Here is a 10,699-nt window from a genome sequence, read left to right as displayed (position 1 = left end):
CTTTAAATCAGGCCTATAAATCCTTCTGCTCACCTCTTTGAATAGAAGTGAAGCTGGGATGAAGACTCAGTTGCTCTTCAGGGTCAGTGGAGCCATTGAAGTTAAAATGGCCCTCCACAGCAGGCCGCTCCTCGCAGCTGCCCTGTGACCATGGAAATTAAGTTATGCCCCGTGTCAGCAAGTTTTCTTCTCTTGGACTCCCTTTCTACTTCGATCTATCCCCTCAGTGCTCATTTTTTAAAAGATTCTCCTATTCGTATTTATGAGAGAGTCTGAAGACACAAGGAAAGACTCTCAAGTGGAGTCTTAGCTGAAGTATTCAGGGTTGGTAAATAGGCAACGATAGGACAGAATGAGGTATTGTGTGGTTGTAAGTGAGAAGGCTCAGCGCTCTCGGTCAATGTTAAGTCAATAAGGGCTCCCGTTGAAAAACACAAACACACACGCTGCTGCTTTACCAACAGGTCTGCAGGGCTCAAGTGGAAAACCTCCTCTTTTCCTCGGTTTCCTCCACCCTCTTCATTCGCTCAGCCTCTGTGTCCTTCTTCCTTCGACATGCGCTTGTGTTTTTCTTGTCTGTGGGATAGTTTATTTGTCCTGTGGTCGTATGAAGAAGCTGGATGATGACTCCTCCTTTTGCGGGTGCAAGCGTGTGTCTAAAACAGCTGCTTGCTGCCAACAATTTAGAGCAGGCCATGTTAAGCCTGCACTGTAAAAAAAAAAAAAAAACCTGTCACTTTTACAGAAAAAAAACACTGGCTGCTGTGGTTGCCAGAATAATTCAGTAAAAATACAATAAAATTAACATATTTACAGAACAATCTGTAAATTTTACCATTTTAAAACTAATTTACCTAAAATCACAAAACATTTTAAACCAGTAGCCTAAATCCAACAGGCCATTTCTGCTGAATTAGCGGGGCCATGCTGCTACTAAATATGTTTTGTACCTTTAACATATACTGACAACCACCATAACAACACTGGTACTGGTAGTAAAGAGAAAGTCACATGATGAATCAAAGTTTTAGTTTTTCCACAAGCTGAATATAAATCTATAGAAGGTCCATGGTGACACACACAAATACAAAACACCGTCCATACATTAACACACAACACTAAAATAATGCAATAAATATAATTTTAACAACATAAACATAAAACCCTACTGTACATATCTGATAACAAAATAACGAATAAGAAACATACAGTAATCAGTCAACGTCAGTTTACGGTTTTTCAAATCATATGATTTTTTAAAACTTTTTTTCTTCCAAAAACGGTACATTTAATAGTATTTTACTTTGAAATTACATAAAATGTAATGTTAGATCTATTATAGTTTTCCCCAGAATATAGGAAATACTGTCAACCAGCTAACAGGATTCTACTGTAGCATTTTTAACAGTCTTTTACAGTTAAAATTCCAATTATTTTTTATAGTGTGATCATTTAAACACTCGATCAGACATACAGGCTTTTTGCAGTGAGAAGAGATTATGATAGAAAATGCTCAAAATCATCTGGATGGTTAAAGGTCAGATTTAAAAACACTATTTGACTTAATTAAATGTTTAACGTTCATGGCTGAACAAAATAATTCGGCATTTATATGAATGCCACGATGTCAAGAGAATGCGGCTCATGCGCCAGTTTTCTACTTTGAAAGTGTTGTCTCTCATACACAAAGATTATAATTCTTTACAGATTCAGTGCTGTTTCTCATTCCCTGGAACCATTACCCAGCATTCCTTTCTCTTTACCCAGTTAAGGGGCTTCTCCTCCTGCGTCTGCACGCTTCCCTCCCCTGCACTGCCTGTCAGATAGATTTTATGGCTGTTGGTACAAAAAATGGGCTATGGTCTGCTCTAGTAAAAAACACCTCTCCCTCCGTCACCTCATTATCCTCATGAGTGAAAACAAGCGGCCAAATTTCTCCCTCATCTGACATTATTCCCTTAAGAGTGACCAAAGTTCTGCTGTTCCACTAGTGCCAACTGTTACAGCAGGCATAATTTGCTTCATTATTCTCATTTACCTGTATAGTTGTTCAATAAACTTCATGGTAGGAATGTAATAAAATGTATATACAAAAAATGCTCCTCAAAAGCTCAGCCGTAACATATGGACATTGAACTTTGTCACTGTAATAATACATTTGACTTATTAAGCTCAGAGCATTTAGCAAAAGCCAACTCACATGGACTTCATACAAATTAGGAACGACCTCAGCAACACCTATGTATCATCAATTAAAATGAACACAATGTTACATAATTAAATAAGCTGTAAATCTTCAACGCAATGTATATGTGATTAACAATGACCTATATGGAAGGGATTCCGAAAAGTTTGTGTCAGCCAAACCCCTTTGACCTAAAGTATTTACTTGGCGTAAAGTATTTTATGTTAATATTTCAATAACTTAACAATACATATGCAAATTGTAAAAAAAAAAAAAAAAAAAAAAAAAAAAAAAGTTGCTGCCTTAAATTAAGTAAAATCAACTTAGATGTTTAAGACTTTTCAACTTAAATTACATTAAACTGATTTTAAAAATGAGTTGAATATTGTATAACTTCTATAAAGTAATTGAAAATTGTTTAACTTATTTTGATGAGTTAAAGCAATGTAAAAACATATGCTGTCATAACTTATTGATCATATAATTTTTTTACAGCATATGTTCTCTGATGTCGGTTAATTGTCATATAACATGCAGGTAAACAAATAAAGTTGTTTTAAGTGAAAAAAAAAAAAAAAAACCTAAACATGCTTCACTTTCACCAAAGCTCATGTCAGTATTTACAACAATGCTAACAAAAATAGTAGGACTTGTTTTCAGAGTTCCAACAATATATGAATGGGACATTCATAGCGCATTAAACTTGCGCTATTGCACTATATATGGGGAACAGATTTAAGAGATGCCCTTAGCGAATTCTCAGGTAACTGATCTCTTTGTGACCGGCATAATCCTGAGCTTTCGCACCCAAGGCAAAAGCATCAGACCCCTTGAGAGAGCCAATACATAGGTCTTTTTACTCATTTCAAAGGGCCGTGAACTCAACAAAGGTCTTCCATGATGAAATCAAAGTGGCAGCTCGGTGAAGAAAAAAAAAAAAACTTGATTTGTCTCTAAAAACCAAAGAACAAAGAAAAGAACAGTTTCTTCTAGAGAAAAAGTGAGCATAGTGTGTGTGTGTGGGGGGACGTTACACAACAACCAATAAACAAACAAAATGTTTCAAGACCAGATCAGCTCACACCTTAAGTCTTATCATTTATATAATTTAGAAAACAACTAATACTTAGGAACAAGACTACAGGGTGCCTCAGCCAGCGACCTCGCTGTTAAATACCTAGTGCTGACTTTAAAGGATTAGTCTAAATCCTGCCCAATCAGCTTTCCATTTCAATGCTCAGCTGAGGCTCAGCCATACCAACTGAGTGTCTACATGTCTCATCACTTATCACACAATTTCTCAGAGTTTGACCATTCAACCATTCTTCAATCTATATGCTTCAGCACTACAGCATAAGTATAGAAAATGTATAGGCTGAGGAATAGTTGCAAAATGTTGCTGAAATATAACTCAAAAGTCCTGCTGTGAGGTTTCCTGTAGTTTTCTCATACCTCTTGCATATGGAACAATTTTTTTTCTTTTTGCCAATAGATAATTGAAAACACAACAAGCGAAGCGTACGGCCTCAAGACAACTGGTGCATTTTCTAAATGAATAATGAAGCAACTATAAATGTAAAGCAACATTATTTTGTTAAAATACAACCCGGACTTAACTTCATATGGTAAAATAAAAAACAAAATGAGTTTAAAATGTTATAATAATAATAAGAAGAAGAATTTAAAATAGATTTTCCAAATTAAACCATTTGAAACACTTAATTTATTGTAGTGTTTTTTCCTTTAATAAAATCTAATTTATCATAACCCTTCACACATCAAATAACCATCACACATCGAAACGTACACACGTTACTCTAAAATACACTGCCATGGAAGTACTCTTCTCTCCATTTTCACCCACAATGCCACTGCAGGAGAGTAACACCAAAAGAAAAAAAAAATCCATCTTTTTATTGAGCAGGCCACAGTGACATGGCTTGTTTAGATTCTTGATTTCAATTGTTCCATCCTATTGGCCATTCTGAGAGCTCTCTTATTATTTCATACGGCACATGCTGGGCTCTATTGCATGGGCTGAAACTGAGCGCAAGAGGGGGAGGGGGGAGGGTAGTTTTCGACTACCCCCCAAAGATGATGAAGTATATAGACAGCAGTGGGGATTGCACAGAGTATGTGGACCAGGGGCCAGCGGATCTTTCCCACATGCTACCCCGTGGTTCGGCTCTGAAGAGGTGTCAGCGAGCTCTAGAGGAATGAAGTGCCTGGGCATTGTGCTGTTGAACTATTATGTGCTTAACATTACCATGACAAAAGTGCCACTCGACTTCTCCTCCTTTCAGTAGGCTGAAGGGCCCTTGTCCCCACACTAATAAAACATTTTGCAACCATCACCCCCATTTGAAGACCCTGGTGACAAGAGTGGGAGAATAAGAGTGGTAGTTTTTAACAGCATGGAGTTGAGAGACAGAGAGAGGCCTAGATGAACATGATTAAATGACATGGAGGCAACAATATATGCATATAGGCACCCTCAAGAGCCAGATGAAAACCCGCAAACATGTAATTTTCCCTTCGCAGAAAAAGTTTACCAGCAATCAAGCATGCCAGAACTTGGCACAAATTTGTTCATGTATAAAATGGAAATAAACTTAACCGCAACTGACACAATCCATAAGGAAACGGCTATTTTTTAAAGTACAAATTATAATTGAAATTGGTTATACATTTCTAATGGTGGAAGTTTAGTGTAATGCATAAATTTCAGCATTTACAAGACCAACTTCGGAGCTGGTGTGATAGTAGATAATAGTCAATACTGGATGGTTAAATATCACTTTAACTGACCAGCAAGGGTCATCAGTTACACTGCAGATAAAATGAATCCTTTTTCGAAGTCTCATCAAGAATCCTAAAACTAAAACACTTCAAGAGAGTCCGCACACTCTACCGAGGAACAAGTCCTCAAGCGCGAGATAAAATCAATACTTTACTAAAAAAGGGCGCACGTCAAGAATCCTGACACTGTAAAGTTGAAGTTCACTCTTATCCTACAGTCGACACCCTTCTGAGAGTGAATTTCTGCTGATTTTCTATTTCAGTAGCTAAAAAGATCCAAATATAGAACTTGTTACAAGATAATCAATTTGTGGTTCATGTTGTTCTGCTACTGTTTCTCTGTTAGTTTAGACTTTACTGCTTTATACTTGCAGTTGTGGCGTGCAGACAAAGGCCTTTAAGCAAACACAGTGATTGAAAAATAAATAAACCTCTGTCAGTCTAGGCCCAGATGCAACACGGACACCCCAGGGAAAAGCCACTCGCGCTTTTGTGTTCACATTCTAAAGATATCCAAATATCAAGAGTTTATGCCTTCAGCAAACACTTCTGTTTGCTAAGGCGTGTGTCAGCGCTTCAAGCTCCTTATGTCTGTGATACTTAATCTGTTCCTGAAAAGCTCTGCTGTGCTAACCAGCATATTCTAGATTTAGCATCGGAATCCATGCATGGTCACACATGGAGTCAATGCATTGAAACTTCCTAATGACATAATGAAATATAGCAAACATAAATAAATTACACATACTCGGTTTGAGTCTTTGCACTTTAGTTTTTATGCCTTCTATAAAATGAACATCACTGAGGCAGTCATACAGTGGATTTAGACATTTCTACACAGTAAATAGTTCATCTTAGATAACACAATAAAAAGATTCTCTGAAAATCTGTACACTGTACAATATCTTAAAAGGAAAATAATTACAACAGACATTTAACTTCCCTTTAAAGCTGGAATCATCACCCTTTGTTTTCGAAGGTTACTTTATGACAAAAATGAAGTTCTCTCTCATGAATCTCTAGGACTTTCATAAGGTTTATCAAATGTTAGCTAATATAGAGATCTACTCATTCTTTCCAGCATTCCAAACACTTACAGAAGTTACTTATCCAAAGTCGTTTGCAACTTTATAAAAATACTTTACATATTTTAAAAAATCTAATTTTATATTGGCAGTGCACAGTTTTATAATTTCAACTTTCACTGTTAAAATGTCTAGGTAACAAAATAAACTTTTTCTATATCTTTATGGAAATAAATTTGTCTTTTACAAAACAGCAATTGAAATAGGCAAGTTGGTGTTTAAGGCAGTTGACTGACATAAAGTACTTTGTATCCCTGCTCTTTAATAACTTCAGAAACAGAATTTTAGCTTCAGAATTAAAACTTACAATAGACAAGACATTGTTCACCTGGGCCGAATCTGAAATGTAAATTTGCATAGTGAATCAAAACACATTTACAATGTGACACTTTCTGGAAAGGAACTGCACCCAAATGTCACACAAAGCTTAACTTGTACTCTTTGGAGAAAAATCATGTCAAGCTCTATTAACATTTATTCCTTAAAGCTAACTCATGTCTATTTTTATGTTACTAGAACTTTTTTTTTTCTTTTTTTTTTACTTGCTAGCAAGTAATCTAATAGTGACTTTTTATTTCACTGGATTCATTAGCTAGGCTATTACATTCATTCTTGCTAGTACTTCCATTACTTATTCCTTTGCTATTAGTCACTATCCCTAGTCATGTCAAATAGTGATAAGTAACTAATCCAATTGTTACTGGTATGACATTGCTGACTTTTGCTATTAAATTTTATGGGGACATGTGGTTCAGATATAACCTATTTCACTTTTCCAATAATAGGCTACTAAACTGAATATACACACTAGTCCACTCACTGGTAACAATTTTAAACTTTCTAGTAAGATTTTTTGACTGGAAGTTCATTTAATGTTATGGCTACAAGATAACCATTCTGACGTGTCATTGCATATGACCAGTAAAAGCAATTGTAACTTATGAGAAAATAAATGTTACTATGATAGTCATACTAGCAACTTCTGGAATGGCTACTAACTTAAAAACAAGTAATGAACACCTAATAAAAGTTGATAGTCACTATTGGGTTGCTTGCTATGAAATAAAAAAGTACAACAAAGACTAGATGTTTTAAGGAATAAATGTTGATATAACAGCTTGCCATAAATGAAGTGGAAAGCAGGAGAAAATTGACAAAATGCACTATTCCCGAACAGCCGTTGGAGCAGATCATTAACTCGCCTTCAAAGTGATCAAGGAAGCGGCACTAGAGCCAAAATGGATGCCACCACCACAGTCAAAACAGAACATGCCACAAAAGCAGAACCTGTGTTCCTCGTGGGCTCTGGCTCTGGGTAATCCTCATCATCAGGCTCATAGTCGTCCAAGCCACTGGAGCCTTCTTCATCCACAGGGGGAGAGTCAAAGCAAAGCGTTTTCATACTAGTTTTGATAAACTCGCATATAGTCCGCTCTGATCCATCACAGACGCAAGAATCCAGGAGTTGAGCTTTTGGTAGTTTGCGCATGTAAGCGATGACATTGCGGCATTGGTTCGAGCAGCTGGAGCCGCTGAAGAGTTTCCCGCAGTGGAATAAATAATCACCCATCGCGCTTCGGCACTGGTTGTCCCTTTCGCACTGGCGCCGGGCTTCGGTGCAGCCCATGCTGCTAGTTTTGGGCAGGCACGGCTCGATGGCTCGTTTGATCTCCCGGCAGCGGGGGTCCGAGGCGCAGCTGCAGTCCTCCAGCGCCGGGCCGCTCTTGGTCAGGTTGAGTTGCACCAGCGACGAGATGCAGTGACTCGGACACTTCTTCCTCTGGCCGCTCAGGATCGATTCACAGGCGTGCAAATACTGCTCATACGCGTAATGACACTCGGCCTCCGACTGGCAGTTTAATATCGCTTGCCAGCAAATCAACCGACGGCCGTGGTGGTTGGAGGAGGCGATGGAAAAGCAGCTAAAACACACAAGCACACAAGCGAAAGGCCAAAGTAAAGTGCGCGCGCCCCGAACCAAACTTGCACAAGTTGCCATATCGAAGTCTGTAGCCTAATGGTTTGGTTGCCGTCAGGTCAGTTTTAAGCATGTATATTTCATATTTCCATTGCATCTACGGAGGGAACAATCCCTCAGATCATGTTTTGCAAGGTCCATCCAAAAGAAAAAAGTTTGTTCCACAATTGCGGTGAATTTATAAAGACATTTTCCTGTAATCCATGATTTAAAAAGGAGCCTAAATTACGAAAAGTGCTATTTCCAGCAAACGGCTTGTTCACTCCATCATCTTGGGTTTTGCATGTCCGTGTGACAGTGCGGTGATTCCTCCTCTCTTTCCACCTCTTGTCTTTCTTGTGGGTAGAAGTGAAGAGCTCACGAGCTCGTCCTTTCGCGTCTCGCGCTCACATCCAAACGTGCTCCCGAGCTACTCGCATCAGGCTTCCCCGACTGAACTTATAAATTCTCGAGCGTGCTTGTCGTCCGTCATTAAGTACGCTTAGGGACGCAAACAGATAATAACACGGCGTTCAAATACACACACTGGCCCCTTTCTGACCCGCTAGTTTTGCTTTATCCATTCTACTCCTGCGGAACTTTATGGGATTTCTATTGGTCAGACCGTTTGTTGTTGCAAATCTCGACGTCAAGTAAGGGGCGGGAAAATGGAGGTGGGGCATGATGGTTCAGGAATGGTCTCTCTCCAAAAGGTTTGGATTACCTCACAGCAGAAAGTGAGTTAGAAAGACCGACTATACTGCTGTTTCTCAGACGTTGTCGAAATTATGTGTTCTTGGGCAGTATATCCCAGCATTTGAATTTTCAAGAACAACCAACAACTTTATTGCTGAACAATATAAAATCATAAATTACAATTTGTCATCAATAGTCAATAGCTAAACATAAATTATTTAAAAGAAACACACAGACACACACACAAAGTATGGCAAGATTGTTGATTTCCTATTGTTTTCGAAAGCAGTCTCTTATGATCACAAGGCATTTAATTATAGCCTATTAAAATAGCCTACAGTAATATTATGGAATATTATTACCATTTAAAATAACTGTTTTAATATGAAATGTAATTTAGCCTATTCCTGTGATGTCAAAGCTGAATTTTCAGCATCTTTACTTCAGTCTTCAGTGTCACATGATCCTTCAGAAATCATTGACTATGTTGATTTGGTGCTCAAGAAACATTTCTTATTATTTTCAATGTTGAAAATGGTTGTGCTGCTTAGTATTTTTGTGAAGCAATTATTTTTCAGGAATTTTTGTTGAATAGAAAGTTCTTTACTGTCATTTTTGATCAATTTAATGTGTCCTGACTATATAAATGCCTCATTCATTCATTCAAAAGTACAAATGTAGCTTATTTCAAATATTCTTACCAACCCCAAACCTTGTACAATAGTATGTATTTAGTATACATTTTCATTACAGAGGGCACACAAGAGTATCTATTATGTAAACTATGTCTTTCATCGAAAACAATTTCTCCTTGTAGACCTAAAGATGTGTTGTTAACTAGCTTTTAATTTGGAGTCAAATGTTTATGAGTGTTAAGTCAAGCCAACTTTATGCAACTTGAATATGAGTTTCCATCTATGCTCATTAAATCTAACTACATAGCCTATGGGGTTTCCTGAAGGAATCTAACAAATGTTTAGTGGAAAGTCAGTTTTCTTTTATCAGATGTTACTGCATCTGTAATGGATTTCTTTCAAGAGTTTCTGAAATACAGAATCAGAATTCATTTCAGAAATACAGTATTTGGCCTTTGCTAAAATACATCGGCCTAGCTGTTACCATGCCAGATTTCATTTTATATACGTTTTTGTCCTTTTAGACAAGATCTTACGAAATAAAATCTGCAAATGGAAAATGCATTTTGGGCGAATGCCATTTCAGCTTAATCCAGGAATGTTTGAAAATGATATATATACCTGTCTCGTTCCACCGTGTCTAGTCAATTAGACAGTAGAAAAAGAGACATTGGCTAAAAGCAATATCAACTCGGGGTTCAGATATAAAATGTAACGGTGAGCCGTGACTTCTTACGTGTAAAATGATAACATGCAAGTTCACACTTGAACATCAAAAGGGGGCATTTGCTGATGCTTAGGATGGAGGAGGATGAGTGGGTCCACCTTGCACAAAGAGGGTTTGTGTTTCAAACACTACTCTGGAGTTAGGAATGTACCTTTAGGCCACTGTGCACCGAGCTTCTGACCCTAAACAATGAACTCAATGTCAGTTACGGATGGTCAGATCTGACAATGACGTTTTTGCACCAGTTCTAGGTGATGGATGTAGGGAACTCTATACCCTGTGAGTCAGAAGTCTTGAGAGCACAATGATTTGATCCAGAGATATTAGTTGACTCACTCAGTTTCTTATAGTAAGATCAACCTTCCAATTTTTACTGTGGTGAATTTAAATATTGCCGAAAAATAATAACCACAGCAAGCATGCTGTTCGTCAAACACCTTTGTTTCTATTTCCTCTCAATACCTGAATCCTTAACAGCTTTACTTGGATATAAAGGAGATCTAAATAGAGGGAGGAAAACATTTATAAACAACCTTGTTGTTGTTTTTTGGCAGGTATAGATTTAAATAAGCCAGATGCTCATGCAAGAGAACTGCATGGTTTTACTTTAAATGG

The 10,699-nt window shown here is 37.6% G+C and overlaps 1 protein-coding gene across 1 annotated transcript; it reads right to left on the bottom strand.

The window, feature by feature from the left end:
- Window positions 1-6,570: 6,570 nt before the first annotated feature.
- gas1a (growth arrest-specific 1a) lies at window positions 6,571-8,958 on the bottom strand. The gene has a single exon (XM_079870695.1). It carries the CDS (start codon window positions 8,066-8,068, stop codon window positions 7,283-7,285), a length of 786 nt encoding a protein of 261 aa, XP_079726821.1. The 5' UTR covers window positions 8,069-8,958; the 3' UTR covers window positions 6,571-7,282.
- Window positions 8,959-10,699: the final 1,741 nt, after the last annotated feature.

Source organism: Squalius cephalus (genome assembly GCF_949319135.1).
Source record: "Squalius cephalus genome assembly, chromosome: 5".
Classification (NCBI taxonomy): Eukaryota; Metazoa; Chordata; class Actinopteri; order Cypriniformes; family Leuciscidae; genus Squalius; species Squalius cephalus.
The sequence above is the reverse complement of the archived record's forward strand: the minus strand, read 5'-3'. Positions and strand labels throughout refer to the sequence as shown.